The sequence below is a fragment of the Gadus chalcogrammus genome, chromosome 18, assembly GCF_026213295.1.
Source record: "Gadus chalcogrammus isolate NIFS_2021 chromosome 18, NIFS_Gcha_1.0, whole genome shotgun sequence".
In the NCBI taxonomy this organism is placed as follows: domain Eukaryota; kingdom Metazoa; phylum Chordata; class Actinopteri; order Gadiformes; family Gadidae; genus Gadus; species Gadus chalcogrammus.
Window position 1 is genome coordinate 16,833,155 of NC_079429.1, and position 23,833 is coordinate 16,856,987.

Here is a 23,833-nt window from a genome sequence, read left to right on the forward strand (position 1 = left end):
GCAATCACTTCAAAGAAAGGTTTTGAAAATCCGGGTTAGGCACTGGCACAGAGTGGCACACGGTCTGGGGGAGAGATTTGTAAACAGTTTGGAATTTCCTTTCAAGTGATGATTGACCAACCGTTCACATTCACATCTCATCTTTAATCCACATCCCTGTGAACTTGTTGCTGACCTTTGCTGTCCATACACATTAATTCATTATTGATGTTATTTAATTCAACATTCCCATTTGGCAAGATTTAGAAACAAAGTAGAAGGCATAAAATTATTCAGTAGGCCAACATTTCGAGGGGCTACGGTAAATAGTCAGCTCTCTTCTCACTCAGCTATCAGTATAAGGGTTGCATTTTGCTCACCTGTGATTGACAGGCAGGATAAATCACAGTTCAGGAAGAGGTGCCCTGTCAGAAATGAGCCGGGAATGGTCCAAAAACAAACTTGTCTCACTAATATTTGACAGAGGGCTTTAACATTTCTAAGAAACGACACTAAAAAATACAGCATCTTAAAATAAGTTTAAAGAAAACGGGTGCCAACTCTAAACCCAGTCGGTCACTATAGAAAGCTCAATCAACCCGTTGCTCATGCTCTTTCCACCCACAGGACTTTGGGCAGGGCACCGCTGGCTCTTCGCGGTGCGACCTGAAGGCTAAGCTCATCGCTGCGGGCTGTGCTCCCGCAGGCCTGGAGTCCCCCTCCAGCACACTGCAGGTGGTGGAGAACCGGCCCCTGACGCGCAAGGCAGCGGGGGCCACCAAGGACGTCACGCAGATCCAGCCTCAGAAGCTCCACATCACCCTCCGACCAGGTGGGCTCTCCCTGTGTGAGGGCGTGGTCGAGCCGCCGCTCTGAGGACATGCTATTGAGATCTATGCACAACATGCCGTTTATAGAGTCACTAACAGTTGCCCATGTTTCACCGGAGATGGTGCTTTAACTATAGACTTACTATATAGAATATATCGATAATCCCGTGCATAATACCAAAGGATACGTACATATTGTAAGCTATAGTATATTTGAGATAATATATAGTGGCATTATGCAATACCAGAATCTGTAGTTGTTTCCTGTATCCAGAGTACTCAGACCTCCCTGGTTCTCCCTCTCCCAGACGACGCCAAGCGTTTCCGGGTGAAGGTTCGCCAGGTGGAGGACTACCCGGTGGATCTCTACTACCTCATGGACCTCTCGTTCTCCATGAACGACGACCTGTTCCACCTGCGCTCACTGGGCAAGCAGCTGGCGGTGGCCATGAACCGCACCACCAGCAACCTGCGCATGGGCTTCGGGGCCTTCGTGGACAAGCCGCTCTCACCTTACATGTACATCTCCCCCGAGGCGGCCGTCGAGAACCCCTGTGTCATGTGAGTGTCGATGAGAACCAGAGGGGCCTCCAGGGCCAACCACACTCCCAACACCAAAGCATGCTCTTCTTCGTCCAGGAGTGTACTTCTTCCATTGATCGTTCTTCTTCCATATGCCTTCTTCTTCCATAGAGCGTTCTTCATCCATAGAGCGTTCTTCTTCCATAAGCCTTCTTCATCCATAGAGCGTTCTTCATCCATAGAGCGTTCTTCTTCCATAAGCCTTCTTCTTCCATAGAGCGTTCTTCTTCCATAAGCCTTCTTCTTCCATAGAGCGTTCTTCATCCATAGAGCGTTCTTCTTCCATAGAGTGTTCTTCTTCCATAAGCCTTCTTCATCCATAGAGCGTTCTTCATCCATAGAGCGTTCTTCCATAAGCCTTCTTCATCCATAGAGCGTTCTTCATCCATAGAGCGTTCTTCTTCCATAAGCCTTCTTCTTCCATAGAGCTTTCTTCTTCCATAGAGCGTTCTTCTTCCATAAGCCTTCTTCTTCCATAGAGCGTTCTTCTTCCATAAGCCTTCTTCTTCCATAGAGCGTTCTTCTTCCATAGGCGTTCTTCTACCATAGCGTTCTTCTGCCAAAGTGTTTGTCTCCCATAGCCTTCTTCTTCCATAGAGCGTTCTTCTTCCATAAGCCTTCTTCTTCTATAGATTGTTCTTCTACCATAGCGTTCTTCTGCCAAAGTGTTTGTCTCCCATAGTGTTCTTCTTAAATAGAGTGTTCTTCTTCCATAAATCCTTCTTCTTCCATTGCGTTCTACTGCCAAAGTGTTTGTCTCCCATAGTGTTCTTCTTCCATAGAGCGTTCTTCTTCCAAAGTGCTCGTCTTCCATCGAGCGTTCACCTAGAGCATTCGACTCCCAATGAACATTCATATTCCAGAGAGCATTAGTCTTCCATAGAGTGTTCATCTTCAATAGTGTTTGTCTCCCATGGTGATTCATCTTCAATAGTGTTTGTCTTCCATAGTGTTCGTCTCCCATATGGTTCATCTACCATCAGAGTTTGTATAGCGGTGTGGTGGTAGTCCCATGACCTGTTTTGGGATTGAGGTTTTCAATGCCAATGTAACGGATTGACTTTACTCCCAATGCCTTAAGAATGCTGTAACTGGGGACCTGAACATGGTTAAGTCAATAGTCATTCCTCATTCGGCTCGGCAGATAAACCTCCAACTCCAATCCTGGAGTCACAGATTTGAATAGTAAATGGGGAGAACCATTTACTATAGTTATTTAGCCGTCAAAAATACATTTACTATTCACGCATTAAGCAGTCAGAATACAACGTAGTAGTTAGTCATTTAGCAGACGCTTTTATCCAAAACAACCTACTGTATTTCATTGAAATTAAGGCGCTGAAGGAGGCGATGGCATCTCGCTCATGTTGAACAACTCCTCTGCATCATTAAACTATTCGATTTCCTCTCACACGGCCCATTCCTGGAGCACCAGCGACATGACCGCCAGCCTGGGATGAGGTCATGTCTTCACACCTCACCTTTAAGATCCACAGCTCTCGTTAAATGTGTACAAATGCTGGCGCTAGTGCTTGGTCAGCCCCTCTGACTCAGGGGCTGGTAGGTGGGTGAGAAGTTAAAGAATGTTCCCCCAGAGCCACCCTGCGCTCAACCCCACCCCTGGAGCTTGGGTTCGGGTTGTTCTGGAGCCTTCTAACACCATCCACACCCCCGCCACACCCCTCGCTTGGTCTGTTCATCAGATCTCGGCAGGGTTGCTAGTTCAATTCAATTTGAATTCTACAGTCCTTAGGCCCAATCCCATTTCTACCCCTTACCCCCTCCCCTTACCCCTCCCCCTTGTTTTGAAGAGGTAAGGGTAAGGGGTAAGGGTAAGGGGCAAGGGGTAAGGGGTACCCCTGAACACAGAAACATTAGAAGAATATGCATATTTTCTTCCATTAGATGTCATTAAGCAACCCTGTCTCGTCAAAATTACGTTCCCATAGAACTATTCGGCATTCTCAATTACGTTTGTCATAAAACGTATTTTGTCCGCGATTACGTTTTATTGAACGTATTGCAAATACGTTCGTCCTCAGCCTATTTTTTGCCATTCATTAACCTCTAGGATTATGGTTGAAACGTATCCCAGATAGGTTAGATGTCAACGTATAGCACATTATTGTCATTAAGGCATATCTTCCTTTCAGGGAACGTTTCATTTAACGTATTTTGTCTGAAAAACGTATCTTGGCTGTGGATACGTGTTATTGAACATATCGCAAATACGTTCGTTGTCAACCATTTTTTTGCCATTCATTTACCTCTAGGATTATGTTTGGTTGAAACGTATTCCAAATATGTTAAATGTCAACGTATAGCACATTATTGTCATTAAGGCATATTTCCCTTTCGGGAAACGTTTCATTTAACGTTATTTTGTCCCTGATTACGTCTTATTGAACATATTGCAAATAGGTTCGTTCTCAACATTTTGTTGTTATTTATTTAAGCTACCTCTTGGATTACAGGCTACATTTAATTGAAACGTATCCTTAATAGGCTACGTTAAATTTCGATAACACATTATTGTCAGCATGTAGGCATAAGTCTACCTCTCGGGGAAGCGTACGTTTGATTGTAATGTTAATAGTCCAACGTTATATCAACATGTCACAAGAGGAGAAATTAGCTGCTGACGGGGTAACTGTAGGAGCGGGGGTTGCTTTGTTGATTTCTTTATCTAGGGCTATAGCTGTGGTCAAAGCGGGAAGTGTGCGTTGTCTGGGCGGCTGCCTGAACTGAGCTGCAGGAAATTATGTTCACACGTTTCTTCATTCATTCATGAAGGCTATACCGGTGAACGGTGACGTCAGACTCACGCCCACCTACAAACCAATCAATGTCCACTATCAGCCTGTCCTCTCGGAAAATACGACCACGTAGGTGGTTTGTTCCGCCACAGATTACGACCCATTGGAATTTATCCAAAACGAGCGAACGAGGCCCTCTACATGTGCGGGGAACCCTTTCTCATCAAAATTACGTTCCCAGAGAACTATTCGGCATTCTCAATTACATTTGTCTAAAAAACGTTTTTTGTCCGTGATTATGTTTTATTGAACATATTGTAATGACCTCGCCGGTGACATAACGATGTCGAGTCATTAGTAATTGAAGGAACTTTTAATGGACCAAAACCAGGTCACTGAAACCCGTAACCAACGGCAGAAATCCCACCCAAAACAAACCCCGGTTACCCCGGCAACCCCCAACACGGTCTCACTCACGTGCAGGCCCCCACCCTCGTGTTCTTCCAAGGCCCTCCCCCAGCTGACCTAATGATTCGCCCTCACACTGATTGACAAGAAGAACATTACAATACATGCACACAGACAACCCAGTCGCCAAGAAAAAACGTCAGTGGTGTACGTTTCCATGAACACTGGATACGTAGCATTTCAACGTAAAAAATAGCGTGTTATACCTACAGTATCCACGTGTGCCGCTGTGGAGGCGGGTTTCGGGGTTTGGGTTTCACGGCTTTCGCGGCAAATTGTGGACACGATTGTTTAGGGGGGGGGGGGGAGACTGTTGTTGAGGGGAGGGGGGGGGGGGGGGAGACACGTTTGTTGGGGGGACGACGACACACGATTGTGGGGGGGGGGGACGACGACACGTTAGTTGAAGGGGGGGGGGGGGACACGTTTGTTGAGGGGGGGTGAGACACGTTTGTAGGGGGGGGGCACGCTCGACAACGAGAGTTGGTTTTTATTGAACGAGACTTCAACACGGAACAGCTGCGCGAAACGATGGTCACGTCACTCTCGGTGACGGTGTCGACAATAATGAACACACGGACAATGTTAATAGAACAACACACAACCACATAACATCCCGAACCCATTAACCCCACTTAATCCTAACAACAAAACAAGTTAACAAAAGCCCCATTTGTCAACTGAGAACCCCAATTCCCAGAATCCCCCGCGGCTCCGGAACACGGCGTAGCTTATATTAATCTTTATTATCTGAATGGGAAATGCAATATTTTAGGACAGATACACCATTAAACGCGTTTCTAATGACATTTCTAGCGAGAAATGTACATTTTCCTTACATAATCTTCAGTCAGTGAATGTGTATGATCTTTATTAATCTTTATTATCTGAATGGGAAATGCAATATTTTAGGACCGATTCACCGTTAAACGTGTTTCTAATAACATTTCTAGCGAGAAATATACTTTTTAATTGCATAATCTTCAGTCAGTGATTGTGTCTGATCTTTAGTTTTATAGTTATTAGGAGTTGATCGGCTCGCTCGCATGTTTCAACGACGTCAGGTTGCTTTCGCTAAACTAGCAGCTCACGTGCTTCCTGCGTTTGTGTTATTAAACTGTTACTTTATGTAACTTTTAATGATATCATCTTGTTAGAAACACGTATATCTGAGAGCCAACCCAGTCGCCAAAAACATACCTACGTTGACAGTGTACGTTTCGTGAACACTGGATTACGTCGCATTTCAACATAAAATAGCGTGTTATACACACACACACACGCACGCACATGCACAGACACACACACACAAGCACACACAAGCACACACGCACGCACAGACACACAGACACAGACACAGACACACACACACACACACACACACACGCACACACGCACACGGTGCATTTCGCTGCTAAAACAACAACAAAAAAATATTCCCTCAAATATTATTACTTTCAAAACGTTGGCCAAAATGGCCAATAATATCTTTTTTTTTGGGATGCTTCCAGGACATTTTGGGTGGATTTTGAACGGTATGTGGGGGGCACGTTTTTTGCAGGACCTGGCAACCCTGCGCTGTTGCCCGAGATCTGGATCCCCCGGCGTGGTGCTGTCTCCTTTTGACCTTTTGACCCCAGACTTCTGGGGGAATAGCTGAATCAATTCATTAGTCAATCAGAAGCATGTAAATATCTTTCCGGTGGGGTAAGAGGACGAACAAGGTGTCCTTCAGCATCTACGCTTCCAGGCGATTGCAACGGTGCCACACATGAGCATATTCGAACATGTTTAATGGTAGTAATTAGCTGTCGAAATTGGAGGCCTTAATCAATACTGAGCAGCTATTGATTTGCTTCCCGATAAAGATTTGTCACAAATGACATGTTATTTAGCATCTACACGTTGAGCTGAGTCCAATGACACCAAGAACGACACTCTAGCTAATGGTAACATGTATTTGACATGGTACACCTAGGTCTAGGACATGATCTCGGTGTAGCAAGAGGCCGAGCTTGATCTCATTGGACTCAGCTTAACGTGTAGATGCTAATTAACATGTAATTTGTCAAAAATCTCCATCGGGAAGCAAATCTATAGCTGGTCATTATTGATAAAGGCCTCCAAAATCGACAGCTAATTACTACCCCGAAACATATTCAAATATGATCATGTGTGGCACTGTTGCAATCGTCTCGAAACGTAGATGTCAAAGGACACCTTGTTTGCTCTGTTGCACCACCGGGAACATATTTTCATACTTCTAATGGATTGATTCATATTTTAAGGTTCTCGGAGTGAGACTTTAAGTGGCTGCAGCAGAAGTGTTGAGACGAAAGATGATATCAAGAGATTTATAGAATATTCCCATTCACATTATGATTCTTCGTCGTAACATCCGACCAAACATCCTTCACATTCACAGAGCGAAGATTATGAAAGTCCAGGCTCAGCAAGTGCTCCATCTCGTTGCACCTGCACCCAGCGGCTCGCTTGCAAGATTTTGGCCTGAAGATCTTCCCAGACCAACACCCTAGCCATCCAACATGCATATCTGAGAATCAGGCCCTCTTTAATAATGACATAAAGTTATGAGAGAAACACACATTAACTTTTTGTTATCTCATAAGCGGCGTGGTGCCGGCTCCTTTTGACCTTTTGACCCCGACTTCAAAAACGTGGCCACAGGCCAGCTGTGTCTACACACCTTTAGCCACAAATGTACACCTCCATCCCACAAAAAATGGGGACTAGAAACTAACCTCTGTCTTATGTACATTACTGTACTGTTGGAGGTCACGCCCCTTTGCCGACCTTTTCGAGATAGCTAGGGATGCTAAAATGTTTACACACATTTCCCGGGGCCCCGTGTACGACATATCCGAGATTTGGAGTTCTAGCCCTTAGAGAAAAAAAGTTTTCCCAAATGGAGTGTCATTTGGACAAAGCCCCTCAGAAGTGTAGCCTGCAAGACCTAATGGTTCAGAATGTGGTGGAAAAACAGTTTTTGAGATAGGAAGGTCCTACCGCCCTGAAATTTTAATACCTTATTCTAGGGCCTAACTGGGACCTCCGCACCGAAACTTGGCCCGGTCGGACCCCGAGGGGAGGAAGGGGGGGCCCTTCCTGCCCGAGACTTGCCCGGTCAGACCCCGAGGGCAGGCCCCCCCTTCCTGCCCTCGGGGTCCGACCGGGCCAAGTTTCGGTGCGGGGGTCCCAGTTAGGCCCTAGAATATGGTATTAAAATTTCAGGGCGGTAGGACCTTCCTATCTCAAAAACTTTTTTCCACCACATTCTGAACCATTAGGTCTTGCAGGCTACACTTCTGAGGGGCTTTGTCCAAATGACACTCCATTTGGGAAAACTTTTTTTCTCTAAGGGCTAGAACTCCAAATCTCGGATATGTCGTACACGGGGCCCCGGGAAATGTGTGTAAACATTTTAGCATCCCTAGCTATCTCGAAAAGGTCGGCAAAGGGGCGTGACCTCCAACAGTACAGTAAATGTACATAAGACAGAGGTTAGTTTCTAGTCCCCATTTTTTGTGGGATGGAGGTGTACATTTGTGGCTAAAGGTGTGTAGACACAGCTGGCCTGTGGCCACGTTTTGAAGTCGGGGTTCAAAAGGTCAAAAGGAGCCGGCACCACGCCGCTTATGAGATAACAAAAAGTTTATGTGTTTCTCTCATAACTTTATGTCATTATTAAAGAGAGGCCTGATTCTCAGATATGCATGTTGGATGGCTAGGGTGTTGGTCTGGGAAGATCTTCAGGCCAAAATCTTGCAAGCGAGCCGCTGGGTGCAGGTGCAACGAGATGGAGCACTTGCTGAGCCTGGACTTTCATAATCTTCGCTCTGTGAATGTGAAGGATGTTTGGTCGGATGTTACGACGAAGAATCATAATGTGAATGGGAATATTCTATAAATCTCTTGATATCATCTTTCGTCTCAACACTTCTGCTGCAGCCACTTAAAGTCTCACTCCGAGAACCTTAAAATATGAATCAATCCATTAGAAGTATGAAAATATGTTCCCGGTGGTGCAACAGAGCAAACAAGGTGTCCTTTGACATCTACGTTTCGAGACGATTGCAACAGTGCCACACATGATATTTGAATATGTTTCGGGGTAGTAATTAGCTGTCGATTTTGGAGGCCTTTATCAATAATGACCAGCTATAGATTTGCTTCCCGATGGAGATTTTTGACAAATTACATGTTAATTAGCATCTACACGTTAAGCTGAGTCCAATGAGATCAAGCTCGGCCTCTTGCTACACCGAGATCATGTCCTAGACCTAGGTGTACCATGTCAAATACATGTTACCATTAGCTAGAGTGTCGTTCTTGGTGTCATTGGACTCAGCTCAACGTGTAGATGCTAAATAACATGTCATTTGTGACAAATCTTTATCGGGAAGCAAATCAATAGCTGCTCAGTATTGATTAAGGCCTCCAATTTCGACAGCTAATTACTACCATTAAACATGTTCGAATATGCTCATGTGTGGCACCGTTGCAATCGCCTGGAAGCGTAGATGCTGAAGGACACCTTGTTCGTCCTCTTACCCCACCGGAAAGATATTTACATGCTTCTGATTGACTAATGAATTGATTCAGCTATTCCCCCAGAAGTCTGGGGTCAAAAGGTCAAAAGGAGACAGCACCACGCCGGGGTGGATCCAGATCTCGGGCAACAGCGCAGGGTTGCCAGGTCCTGCAAAAAACGTGCCCCCCACATACCGTTCAAAATCCACCCAAAATGTCCTGGAAGCATCCCAAAAAAAAAAGATATTATTGGCCATTTTGGCCAACGTTTTGAAAGTAATAATATTTGAGGGAATATTTTTTGTTGTTGTTTTAGCAGCGAAATGCACCGTGTGCGTGTGTGCGTGTGTGTGTGTGTGTGTGTGTCTGTGTCTGTGTCTGTGTGTCTGTGCGTGCGTGTGTGTGCTTGTGTGTGCTTGTGTGTGTGTGTGTCTGTGCATGTGCGTGCGTGTGTGTGTGTGTATAACACGCTATTTTATGTTGAAATGCGACGTAATCCAGTGTTCACGAAACGTACACTGTCAACGTAGGTATGTTTTTGGCGACTGGGTTGGCTCTCAGATATACGTGTTTCTAACAAGATGATATCATTAAAAGTTACATAAAGTAACAGTTTAATAACACAAACGCAGGAAGCACGTGAGCTGCTAGTTTAGCGAAAGCAACCTGACGTCGTTGAAACATGCGAGCGAGCCGATCAACTCCTAATAACTATAAAACTAAAGATCAGACACAATCACTGACTGAAGATTATGCAATTAAAAAGTATATTTCTCGCTAGAAATGTTATTAGAAACACGTTTAACGGTGAATCGGTCCTAAAATATTGCATTTCCCATTCAGATAATAAAGATTAATAAAGATCATACACATTCACTGACTGAAGATTATGTAAGGAAAATGTACATTTCTCGCTAGAAATGTCATTAGAAACGCGTTTAATGGTGTATCTGTCCTAAAATATTGCATTTCCCATTCAGATAATAAAGATTAATATAAGCTACGCCGTGTTCCGGAGCCGCGGGGGATTCTGGGAATTGGGGTTCTCAGTTGACAAATGGGGCTTTTGTTAACTTGTTTTGTTGTTAGGATTAAGTGGGGTTAATGGGTTCGGGATGTTATGTGGTTGTGTGTTGTTCTATTAACATTGTCCGTGTGTTCATTATTGTCGACACCGTCACCGAGAGTGACGTGACCATCGTTTCGCGCAGCTGTTCCGTGTTGAAGTCTCGTTCAATAAAAACCAACTCTCGTTGTCGAGCGTTCAATAAAAACCAACTCTCGTTGTCGAGCGTGCCCCCCCCCTACAAACGTGTCTCACCCCCCCTCAACAAACGTGTCCCCCCCCCCCCTTCAACTAAAGGTGCGGCCACACCAGACGCGTATCTCGCGTACTTCGCGTCTCAAATCGCCATTTTCTCCATAGGGAACCATTGGTTTAATACGCGTATTACGCGTATTACGCGTATTAAGCGTATAAGCAACATTGTACGCGCGTATAGCGCGTATGTGGCGCGTATATTTACGCGCAATACGCGCTATACGCGCGTATAGCGTATATCGCGTACATTTCAAGAGTTCAAAAAATTGAACTTTTTACGCGAAGTACGCGAGATACGCGTCTGACGATTGCCGCCTTGCCCAATCAGCGTGGAGCTTGACCCGACGTCACTGGCAGAGAGTAGTGACGCTTGCACAGAAGCATACGGCCGACATCTTTCTTTATTCTGGGTGGAAATAGTAACATAGTTACGCCATTAAATGCATTTATGTAAACATTTTTAGCGAGAAATGTGCATTTTACTTTCATAATGTTCGCTCGGTGAATGTGAAGGATGATTGATTTGATAGTTATGACGAAGAGGGAACGCTCCATTCACTTGCATGGACAGAATCTCTGGTTGCTAAGCAACCTCAACGTCTTGGCGGACTACATCTCTGCTGATCAACACTACCAATGCTGGAAACACACCAGACACACCATGTGAAGTTATTTAACCCGATTATTGTTATTTATATCTGAGATTATTTAATCTAACCCGATCTAAACTCTATCATGCACCCAAACACGGCGGCGTTTGGGTTTCCTTCCTCGGACTCCAGCGCAGTTTATCCTGGGGCAACACACACACACACACACACACACCCAAGTGTTGGAGCCTTTACCGTGAGGAGCCTCATCCTGGGGCAAGACACACACACACACAGCCACGGCCGACAACTTTCTTTATTCTGGGTGGAAATAGTAACATAACATAACATTTGGTTTGATAGTTATGACGAAGAGGGAACGCTCCGTTCACTTGCATGGACATTGGACTCATCTAGGCGAGTGACGTATGCGCGTATGGCGCGTATTGCGCGTATGTGACCATTTTTGACACAAAATGGTCAAGCAACATTTTACGCGCGTATCTCGCGTAAAAAGTACGCGAGATACGCGTCTGGTGTGGCCGCACCTTAACGTGTTGTCGTCCCCCCCCCCCCCCCACAATCGTGTGTCGTCGTCCCCCCTCAACAAACGTGTCTCCCCCCCCCCCCCCCCCCCTCCCCGGTCAACAACAGTCTCCCCCCCCCCCCTAAACAATCGTGTCCATAATTTGCCGCGAAAGCCGTGAAACCCAAACCCCGAAACCCGCCTCCACAGCGGCACACGTGGATACTGTAGGTATAACACGCTATTTTTTACGTTGAAATGCTACGTATCCAGTGTTCATGGAAACGTACACCACTGACGTTTTTTCTTGGCGACTGGGTTGTCTGTGTGCATGTATTGTAATGTTCTTCTTGTCAATCAGTGTGAGGGCGAATCATTAGGTCAGCTGGGGGAGGGCCTTGGAAGAACACGAGGGTGGGGGCCTGCACGTGAGTGAGACCGTGTTGGGGGTTGCCGGGGTAACCGGGGTTTGTTTTGGGTGGGATTTCTGCCGTTGGTTACGGCTTTCAGTGACCTGGTTTTGGTCCATTAAAAGTTCCTTCAATTACTAATGACTCGACATCGTTATGTCACCGGCGAGGTCATTACAATATGTTCAATAAAACATAATCACGGACAAAAAACGTTTTTTAGACAAATGTAATTGAGAATGCCGAATAGTTCTCTGGGAACGTAATTTTGATGAGAAAGGGTTCCCCGCACATGTAGAGGGCCTCGTTCGCTCGTTTTGGATAAATTCCAATGGGTCGTAATCTGTGGCGGAACAAACCACCTACGTGGTCGTATTTTCCGAGAGGACAGGCTGATAGTGGACATTGATTGGTTTGTAGGTGGGCGTGAGTCTGACGTCACCGTTCACCGGTATAGCCTTCATGAATGAATGAAGAAACGTGTGAACATAATTTCCTGCAGCTCAGTTCAGGCAGCCGCCCAGACAACGCACACTTCCCGCTTTGACCACAGCTATAGCCCTAGATAAAGAAATCAACAAAGCAACCCCCGCTCCTACAGTTACCCCGTCAGCAGCTAATTTCTCCTCTTGTGACATGTTGATATAACGTTGGACTATTAACATTACAATCAAACGTACGCTTCCCCGAGAGGTAGACTTATGCCTACATGCTGACAATAATGTGTTATCGAAATTTAACGTAGCCTATTAAGGATACGTTTCAATTAAATGTAGCCTGTAATCCAAGAGGTAGCTTAAATAAATAACAACAAAAATGTTGAGAACGAACCTATTTGCAATATGTTCAATAAGACGTAATCAGGGACAAAATAACGTTAAATGAAACGTTTCCCGAAAGGGAAATATGCCTTAATGACAATAATGTGCTATACGTTGACATTTAACATATTTGGAATACGTTTCAACCAAACATAATCCTAGAGTTAAATGAATGGCAAAAAATAGGTTGACAACGAACGTATTTGCGATATGTTCAATAACACGTATCCACAGCCAAGATACGTTTTTCAGACAAAATACGTTAAATGAAACGTTCCCTGAAAGGAAGATATGCCTTAATGACAATAATGTGCTATACGTTGACATCTAACCTATCTGGGATACGTTTCAACCAAACATAATCCTAGAGGTTAATGAATGGCAAAAAATAGGCTGAGGACGAACGTATTTGCAATACGTTCAATAAAACGTAATCGCGGACAAAATACGTTTTATGACAAACGTAATTGAGAATGCCGAATAGTTCTATGGGAACGTAATTTTGACGAGACAGGGTTGCATTAAGATACAGATGTGTAAACTGTCAGGCAATGAAATGTTGTTTCTAAGTTGTTTGAGAACGGGGGGAATCTTCGGTGTTCGCGGTTGATGTTGGTTGTGAAGCTGTGGTTACCGGCTCTCAAGTCTCACACATTCGGCGTGAGACACACACAATTCAACCCATGCACACGCTCACACGCCACACTTCGTATTTCTCACGCAGAGAAATTACCAGTATAGCGCCCACCAATTTGCACCGCTATTTAACAGTGGAACAGGTAGGAATCAATTGGGTTCCCCATACGTAGGGTAACCAGACGTCCTCTTTTGCCCGGACAAGCCGTCTTTTTGAGACACTTCAAAATCGTCCTGGATTTTATTGCAAATTGCGATGTTCACATTGAATTTGCGTTGTGTTTTTCTGGGTTGTTCACAAAAGTTAGGCAACACCCTCCCCTACTCAGTTCTGTTCGCTTTGCATTGGTGGAAGTGAGTAGGGGAGAGATTAAGTAGAGCCCAGATTGGACGGTTTGACTTTAGAGTTACCGTCATGTTTTGTATTTATTTTTATTACAATTATTGTTTTATAGGGACAAACATTAACAAATTTCTCCTACAGGGGAATGATAAAGTTCTATCTATTGAACAGAAAGAAACATTTGGTCATACTTTGCACACTTTACCACAGCATTGGCCTATATATAAATTTATGTTTTTGCACGTTTGCAACGTTTACAATATCAGGGAAAGTATGTGCCTGCCCTATACTGGTGTTGCATAGGCCAATAGCCTTTTGAGGCAGTGCTGTTTCTGAATATAAGTGTTAAGGGGCCAATAATGCTTCCTCTCATACATTAGTCACCATGTCTCTGGACACATTGTATGCAGTCACATGTAAATATATACATAAAATCTCACTCTGAACTCAAAACTTGAGAGCCCTGAGTTACCATCAAGAAGTCTCTCTGTATTAGTTTCCATCCCTGTCTCGTAATCCAACATATATCAGGAGGACATAAATAAAGGACTACATCATCGTTCTAAAATAGAATAATAGCAACAACAAAGTCATTTGTGGATTTTAACTCATCAATCAACAAACCAATCATTGGACGATGTGCTTAGCTGAATGATCCAAAAAACATGTTGCAAGACATGTTTTTTGTGTCGCACTGGACCAATCAGTGAGCGGCGAGTGTTTGATTGACAGTATCAACACCACCTGCCTGCCCCAGTTTGGCTACAAGCACGTGCTGTCGCTGACGGGGGAGGTGGAGCGCTTCACCGAGGAGGTCAGGAAGCAGATGGTGTCCAGGAACCGGGACTCACCTGAGGGGGGCTTCGACGCCATCATCCAGGTCGCCGCCTGCAAGGTGAGGGGGCCGTGTGCACGTACACACACATGAGTACACAAACGCACACGCACACACAAGGGATGTCAATGGATGTTAGCCGCCATTAACATCCAAGTAGAGACTGGAATTGTATCTTCTTATACACATGACATAAATGCTCATTGCTCATTTATTTCCCAAATCAGTTCAGTTCAGCCTCATTATCAGGACAGATATCATATATGTGGTGCTATAGCACTTGGAACGTTGCGATATAACTAAAATAATGTTTTTTTCTCCCATTCGCAACTCTTTGCACGTCTACGACGAGTGTTGCTACATTTCTAACAGAGGTGTGTGTATGTGTGTGTGTGTGTGTGTGCGTGCGTGCGTGCGTGTGTGTGTGCGTGTGTGTGTGTGCATGCGTGCGTGCGTGCGTGCGTGCCTGGGTGTGTGTGTGTGTGTGTGTGTGTGTGTGTGTGTTTGTGTGTGTGTGTGTGTGTGTGTGTGTGTGTGTGTGTGTGTGTGTGTGTGTGCGTGTGTGTGTGTGTGTGTGTGTGTGCTGTGCGTGTGTGTGTGTGTGTGTGTGTGTGGTGTGTGTGTGTGTGTGTGTGTGTGTGTGTGTGTGTGTGTGTGTGTGTGTGTGTGTGTGTGTGTGTGTGTGTGTGTTATGAACCAGGACCGGATCGGCTGGCGGACCGGAGCGTCTCACCTGCTGATCTTTGCGTCCGACGCCAAGGCCCACATGGCTCTGGACGGCCGCGTGGCGGGGATCGTCCGCCCCAACGACGGGCAGTGTCACCTCAACGCCCGGAACATGTACAGCATGTCCACCATCATGGTCAGTGTGTGTGTACCGCATCTTCATTTGTGTTTCTCAATGTGCTTTGGTATGTTTGTATCTACATGTGTGTGAATGTATTTGTATCAAAGTGTGTGTGTGTGTGTGTGTGTGTGTGTGTGTGTGTGTGTGTGTGTGCGTGTGTGCGTGCGTGCGTGCGTGCGTGCCTGCGTGCGTGCGTGCGTGCGTGCCTGCGTGTGTGTGTGTGTGCGCGCAAGTGGGTGTGAGTGTGTGTGTACTGTGTGCACAGGGGTGTGTTTTCATGTGGGTGTGTTTGTGTCTCAGGACTACCCCTCTCTGGCGCTGATCAATGAGAAGATGTCGGAGAACAACATCAACCTGGTATTTGCTGTCACCCAGTCGGTCGTCTCTCTCTACCAGGTGAGTCGCTGACACACTCAGCCTTCACGTTCAGCACAAACTGGTCTCGCATCCAGTTCATTCTTCATCTTTAATCTAGTCTTGTGCCGGGCTTATAAAGCACAGCACATGTGCATCATGCATGAGACATGGCAGATGTTAAAGAATATCACAAAGCAGGACACTAATAAATTTAGTAAATTAATGAATGAAAGATGAATCCACCATGATGTTAGATTCAATTAAATGATTGTCATTATGCAGTAAAATTACAATGAGATGCAATTTGCATCTTAATGTCCAAAGTTGCGTGAATGGCAGGCAAATCGCTGCCCCACATAAACCAATGGTAAAATTTAGATACAATTCCCAATATATATAGTAGTATAAAAATATGTGAATAAAACCTTCAATCAGCAAAGTGTCAAAGGATCCACGAGAGGTTGGCCAAGTCAAGCTTGGTTTAAGCTACAGGGCTTTAACTGCTTAGCTACAAATGTTCTATGGCTAAGTTGATTTGTTGCGAGGCGTCTTCATTCATCTGTCTGGGGCAGTTTCTCTGTATGCTACAAAACATGGGTTCTGTAAAAGGAGAATGTGTGATCACATTACCGGGAGGAACTGTCTGAATGGGTCTGGGATTTAAAAAATAAAATGGAACCTGGAAAGTGTTTGAGAAAAGTCAAATAATCCAGTTGGAAAGAACAGTGGAAACCTTGTGGTTTTTGCAACATTGAATTATTCACCAGAACACAGATGAGTACCCTGTTATTACCCAGAAGCCTCAGCCAGCAGCCAGCCCCACTGAATCTGGCATGTCCCCCGCATTCAGCAGCTAGGCTCGGAAGTTCTGCAAATAATGACGGTTAAATGACAGCTGTGTTGTTATATAATGTTGATGATCAGCAATATTCTTATTCTTATTTATTTATGAGTTACTGATCAGGTAATGTAATCTCTCAAACACAATGTAAAGAAAGAGTCCTTCATTAACCTCCTTACCTCAACCAGAGTTTAGAAAGCCTAAACTTAAACAAGAAAGTTAAGAAATACTCCCTTGGTTGCTCTTTCACAGGATATTAATAACAGTTATATAACTGGTCTGATCTAATACATAATTATATTGATACATAATAATGAATAATTCTGCGGTGGCCTGTCTACATGAAGTGTGTTTGTGTCATCAGAACTACAGTGAGCTGATTCCTGGCGCTACGGTGGGCATGCTGTCCAAGGACTCACGCAATGTGATCCAGCTCATACTGAACGCGTACGCAGTGAGTAGCACACACACAGGCATGTGTCACCCACTCACTCTCACAGACCCACATAAATATACTGATGCACGTGCATATAGTACATCATATGCACATGCTATGCACACACACACACACGTACTCACACACACACTTTGATACAAATATATCATACACATGTAGATACAAACATACAAAGTCAATTAAATTAGATTTCGCAGTCACAGTTACAGTCTGAAAGGGCTTTACAGGTCATGTATTGATGACTCCCCCGAAGACCCCACCCCCCAAGTTGACCTACATCACAAGCATTACAAGCAAACATAACAAGCAAAGCATTACAAGCAAGCATAAAAAAATAAAAAAATGTTTGGTGAGCGGGCTGGTAGCCATCGAACCCAGATCTATCCGATCACAGTCAACACCCTAAAACAGACAGTCATGATGGTTAGATGGGGCCAGGTGTACACGAACATGCGAGCACCCACCCAAGTCTAGACCTCTGCAGCAGGGCTAGGCTATTGTGCTGAAGGCTAACCGTTAGTTAAGTTGTAATGAGGGCTAAGGTACACTCCCTAGAGCCAAATGAGTGTAAGGGTAAGGTTTGTGAAAGTTTAGATTGGACATTTTCAGCAGAGTCAGCTGCCCTGATTACAGGCGGCAGTTCCACGGATAGGGCATTCGATAAAAGAACGTCATCTTTTTGGGATCTTTTGTAAGTGAAAGAAGGACAAAATTAGTCCTTCAGGTACGATAGTGTTAATCCATGCAGGATAGGGCAGTAGTAGCGCCTGACCTTGCAAAGCCAGTTGAGGGAGGAGAGGACAGGGGATTCTAGTAGTTCTAGGAGTCTAAGAGCGGCGTTGTGCACATTCTGGAGGCTTCTCCTGGTGAGATTCTATAAACAGGACAACACTGCATTACAGTAATCTAGCCTAGAAGATAGAAATGCATGGAGAAGCGTCTCGCCGCTGTGCGTCTAACATTAGTCTGAATTCAGCAATGATCTAAGATCCTGATCAAAACAAAGCATACGGTCAAGCAAGAGCCCAAGATTTTCCACACAGGAACTTTTGGAGATTGCAGAGCCTCCACAAAGTGCGGCGTCCAGATCGAGAGCTTCTCTTCGGTCTCCACACGCACAACATCAAAGCGCTGGAATTGCTTGTCATTGGAATCTCATTGGAAGACACCATATCAAAAACACAAACATATATTTTCTTTCCCCTAGTGCTGTTGAGAGGCAACCTGAGGCATTATCCACGGGTTCCAGGAGAAACTTGTTTATGTCAGTTTGTGTTGTGGACTAAATTGGTGTGTGTGTGTGTGTGTGTGTGTGTGTGTGTGTGTGTGTGTGTGTGTGTGTGTGTGTGTGTGTGTGTGTGTGTGTGTTGTGTGTGTGTGTTAGTGTGTGTGTGTGTGTGTGTGTGTGTGTGCGCGTGTTTGTACATTTGCATGTGTGTGTGTGTATGTGTGTGTACGTTTGTGTGTGTATGTGTGTGTGTGTGTGTGTGTATGTACGTTTGCGTGTGTGTGTGTGTGTGTGTGTGTGTGTGCGCACGTTTGCATGTGTAGAAAATCCGCTCCAAGGTGGAGCTGGAGGTGCTGGGGGTTCCCGAGGAGCTGTCCCTGTCCTTCAACGCCACCTGTCTGAACGGACAGCTCAACCCGGGACTCAAGTCCTGCTCCGGACTCAAGATCGGAGACACGGTTGGTTAATGTTCAACTATATGACCCCTGATTGGTGGAGTTGACGGAGGGGGGGGAGGAGCTTTTATGGTGAAATCGTTACACCTCAACACATGACAACAGAACTTCTATGCTATCGGAAGCAATTTTTTATGACGATGCCAACTTCTGTGTTGATGGGTTGTTATGTTTGTGTCCTCATCAGTTACCTCTTCAGCAGCCAACCCACCTCCTGTCCTATCTTTGCTGCTTTAGGTCTTTACAAGACCTAAAGCATTGCATGTAAGAACCCAACAATTAAGAACGAAAAATCCCACTTGTACTCCAAAGCAGCCCCAGACAGCGCGTCTGCCAACACATTTTCAGTTCCTTTCTTGTGTTTTTTGACGAGAATATAATTTTGAGCAATCATCGACCAGCGCATGAGATGCTGATTATGATTATACATTCTAGACAAAAAGACTAGAGGTTTCTGGTTAGTGTAAACCGGAACAGATTGCACGCTGGCCCCAATGTACACCTCAAAACACTGCAGCCTAACAAACAGTTTTTAACTTACCTCTCCTGCAGAAGAGTGACCTGCAGAAGAGTGCAACTTTTGGTTATAGCGGATGGGTAGAGAAGGACGTAATAGCATTCACAACAGTCTCACTTGAGTTTCGTCTTTTTGAGGGACAGATGGAAGGTATACAGCCTGCGACCTTACTGGCCTAGATGTTGGATATGCTCATCTTGTTGTTTTTTTGAGCAATTAGAAACCTAGTTAAAGCAAGTTAAAACCAACTCATCTGCTAAAATTGACCATATTTTTCAGGGAACTCACATTCTGCTCATTACGATACATAACAATCTTCTATGGTGAAGAAGATTTGAACATATTAGCAACATGAGTTGTCAGTGAGACTCTAGTTGAACTAGTTGCCTTTATAGAAGAGCACCATTTATCAAAGAGAACCACCTTTTCTAGCGGAGTGCGGAACCTTTGGCTATAGACTTCAGGCAGAAGTTAATATGCACAAAGTACAGTTTCTCTAAAAACCTAAAAGTGGGGGACAGAGATGGGGACTAGTATGGAGGAGCGGGAGGACAGGGAAGAGGTGCCATTAACTAACAGGGGGGGGGGGAGCCCAGGCCTGTTGGTCGCTTAGTGGCTCCGTCCATCAATTGCTTTTAGAGCAAAAGAGGCATATATGTCTGGGAGGGAGGGGGGTGAGAACAAGATGAAGGTGAAACATATTTATCAACTAAAAATAGAGCTCAGAGAAAGGGATCTGGCAGAGAGTGGGGAGAACAGCTTGAGGCGAAACCATTTATTACCGTCTTACAATTAATACAATCCGAAACACATCTTTATGACAGCTATCTACCTAGTCAAAGCTGGGTGTAGCAAGAAAGCTAGGAAAATCAAAAAACATATATCTCTAAACAAGTCAAGTATAAACCGCAACAGTTTGCAACTATGGCCTTAAGATACTGGGTTTATGAGATCCTCGATAATACCAAGGATCCTGGACGAGCCGAAATGTGTCTTTATATCCCTCCTGCCTCTAGACAGCCACAAAGGTCACTACAAGAATATCGAGCTTTACAGTTCAGTCGGTTCCAGTGTTGGCTCTGACCTCTCATGTTATCTGGAACAAAACACCCTTCTGAATGGAATTTAAACTAAATGTGCATCTAGGATTCCATTGTTGACATTTTTTCCCCGCTTTGGCCTCCTCGCTCGCTCTCAAACGACGTTGCGTCATCATTACCCATAACTTCTCGGTCTGCTTTCTATTTGTCTTTCATTTCTCTCTCTCTCGCTCTCCCTCCAGACGAAACAACTCTAGCCAACATAACATGACTGCTCCCCGTAAGGTGTCCATATATGGACGTCTTCCCCAGATGTTCCTGTTGTAGCAGCCCCACTCTTAGATGTGTAACCTGATTATTTGAGATGCGATGCCAAGTCAACAGTTACCTTGACCAAACACACATGGGGCTTTCATTCCCCAGCCTAGCCTCCTTCAATTGTTCAAATGTTACCTAGAACGACTTAAAATCCAAAAGGATAAGAGTAGGAACAGATGTGGTCCCATGAACTCGATCATGAGGGTTGATGTTTAAATGTTTTCTTGTGTATGTGCCATCTTCTGTATCTCCTCTAACTTCCTACCCTCTGCGTCACCTGCAAGCCCTCATCTCCTCAACCCTTTCCTCTCACCCCTGTTCTCATCTTCACCACCCTCTCCTCTCCTCCACCCTCTCCTCTCCTCCACCCTCTCATCCCCTTCACCCTCTCATCTTCACCACCCTCTCCTCTCCTCCACCCTCTCATCTCCTCCACCCTCTCCTCTCCTCCACCCTCTCCTCTCCTCCACCCTCTCATCTCCTGCACCCTCTCCTCTCCTCCAACCTCTCATCTTCACCACCCTCTCCTCTCCTCCACCCTCTCTTCTCCTCCACCCTCTCATCTCCTCCACCCTCTCCTCTCCTCCACCCTCTCATCTCCTCCACCCTCTCCTCTCCTCCACCCTCTCCTCTCCTGCACCCTCTCATCTCCTCGTTCCTCTCCTCCACCCTCTCCTCTCCTCCACCCTCTCATCTCCTCCACCCTCTCCTCTCCTCCACCCTCTCTTCTCCTCCACCCTCTCTTCTCCTCCACCCTCTCCTCTCCCTCCACCCTCTCCTCTCCTGCACCCTCTCATCTCCTCGTTCCTCACCTCCACCCTCTCATCTCCTCCACCCTCTCATCTCCTCCACCCTCTCCTCTCCTCCACCCTCTCTTCTCCTCCACCCTCTCCTCTCCTCCACCCTCTCTTCTCCTCCACCCTCTCATCTCCTCCACCCTCTCCTCTCCTCCACCCTCTCATCTCCTCCACCCTCTCCTCTCCTCCACCCTCTCCTCTCCTGCACCCTCTCATCTCCTCGTTCCTCTCCTCCACCCTCTCCTCTCCTCCACCCTCTCATCTCCTCCACCCTCTCCTCTCCTCCACCCTCTCTTCTCCTCCACCCTCTCTTCTCCTCCACCCTCTCCTCTCCTCCACCCTCTCCTCTCCTGCACCCTCTCATCTCCTCGTTCCTCACCTCCACCCTCTCATCTCCTCCACCCTCTCATCTCCTCCACCCTCTCATCTCCTCCACCCTCTCATCTCCTCCACCCTCTCCTCTCCTCCACCCTCTCATCTCCTCCACCCTCTCCTCTCCTCCACCCTCTCATCTCCTCCACCCTCTCATCTCCTCCACCCTCTCATCTCCTCCACCCTTTCAACCGTCTCACCTCATCATCTTAACCCTCTCCTCCATCTTTTCTCCACCATCCCCCCCCCCAACAGCCATCTCTTGCACCAACTTCAAATATCGTCTGCCCTCCCCCTCACTTCCCCCCTGTACATAAACAGCCTCTCTCTGTACCCCCCCCCCCCCCCCCCCCCCCCTCCAGGTGTCCTTCAGTGTGGAGGCGCGTGCGCGCGGCTGCCCCAAGCAGAAGAAGAAGACCTTCGTCATCAAGCCCGTGGGCTTCAAGGACTCTCTCTCCATCAGCGTCACCTTCGAGTGCGACTGCCGCTGCCAGGCCAAGGCCCAGCCGGACAGCCCCAAGTGTCACCACGGCAACGGCACCTACGAGTGCGGCATGTGCCTGTGCCACCCGGGGCGGCTGGGCCCGCACTGCGAGTGCTCGGAGGGCGACTTCAGCCCCCTGCAGAAGGACCACTGCGGCGCGACGGGGGGCGCGGGCGGGGCCGGGGGCAGCGTGTGCAGCGGGCGCGGCGACTGCGTGTGCAGCCAGTGCGTGTGCCTGCCCAGCGACTTCGGCAAGGTGTGGGGGAAGCACTGCGAGTGCGACGACTTCAACTGCCTGCGCTACAAGGGCAAGCTGTGCTCAGGTAGGAAGTGGAATCAAAGGTTCAGTTCAGTGCTTTTTAAAGAAGCGACCGGTTGGTCCAAAGCATGGCAGGTGTTTTTTAAAGAGACATATTATCTCACCATATGTGAGCCGTTGCAAGCCGTTTTGAAACTCGGCCTCTTCTAACATCACAAGTGGGCGTGTCCACCTAGACGGATAGATGAGCAACGTTTGCTACAGTCCACTGGGTGGCTGTTAGACTGATCTATCCAGCACACATCTAGGTGGACACGCCCACTAGTGATGACAGAAGAGGCAGATTTTCAAATGGCTTGTGACGGCTAAACACACTCACACCTGGTGGTATAATATGTCACCTCCAAGATTCAAGAGCTAATGTTTGGGTGTAGACTATTGATAGAGGTGTCATAGCCAGAGGTGTCAAGTAACTAAGTACAAATACTTTGTTACCTTACTTAAGTAGAAATTTTGGGTATCTATACTTTTGGGTATCTATGAACGGCGTTCAAAAAAAAACCTATCCAGATAATTCGCGCCATCGGATAGAGTGAATTTGATTGGTTGGATGAGAATAGAAACATATACCATTTTGACACCCTATTGGTTTATACGCGATACATGGCACCTGCGCATGACCAGAGCCCGTCTACATTCAGTACACATATATGGTTCTTTAATGTATTTGCATTGTACTAATATGCGTTCATTTTCAATGGGTATAAATGTGACTGAAACAGGTGCATCCCAATCTTTTCAACATTAATATTATAGTCATTAGATGGCCTTTAGAAAAAAAAAATTTGGGGGTAAGTGGGGCAGTGTGCTATAGAGGTGTGCTGTGTGTGTCACTAATTCACAGATGGGATAAATGCAGAGACCAAATTCCTTGTAGGCCTATGTGTGAGCATACTTGGCAAAAAAAGCTGATTGTAATTCTATAGGCCCCTGTGGCACGGCCTACGCTTTTGTCCTTAATGGCATTTTTTTTCCCCTTGCATTACTTTTACTTTAATACTTTAAGTAGTTTTGAAACCAGTACTTTTATACTTTTACTTAAGTACAAAGCTTGAGTTGATACTTCAACTTCTACAGAAGTATTTTTAAACGCTAGTATTTATACTTCTACTTGAGTAATGAATGTGAATACTTTTGACACCTCTGGTCATAG

At 45.8% G+C, this 23,833-nt stretch overlaps 1 protein-coding gene across 1 annotated transcript in view; it reads left to right on the forward strand.

Moving 5' to 3' along the window:
• LOC130371580 (integrin beta-3-like) overlaps positions 1 to 23,833 on the forward strand; it is a 38,168-nt gene that overhangs the window by 1,174 nt on the left and 13,161 nt on the right. The window contains exons 3-10 of the mRNA XM_056577409.1: positions 607 to 811; positions 1,118 to 1,370; positions 14,546 to 14,708; positions 15,349 to 15,510; positions 15,796 to 15,891; positions 17,058 to 17,147; positions 18,702 to 18,836; positions 22,240 to 22,684. Of these exons, the coding sequence (XP_056433384.1) occupies positions 607 to 811; positions 1,118 to 1,370; positions 14,546 to 14,708; positions 15,349 to 15,510; positions 15,796 to 15,891; positions 17,058 to 17,147; positions 18,702 to 18,836; positions 22,240 to 22,684 (1,549 nt within the window). The remainder of the gene's footprint in view (positions 1 to 606; positions 812 to 1,117; positions 1,371 to 14,545; positions 14,709 to 15,348; positions 15,511 to 15,795; positions 15,892 to 17,057; positions 17,148 to 18,701; positions 18,837 to 22,239; positions 22,685 to 23,833) is intronic.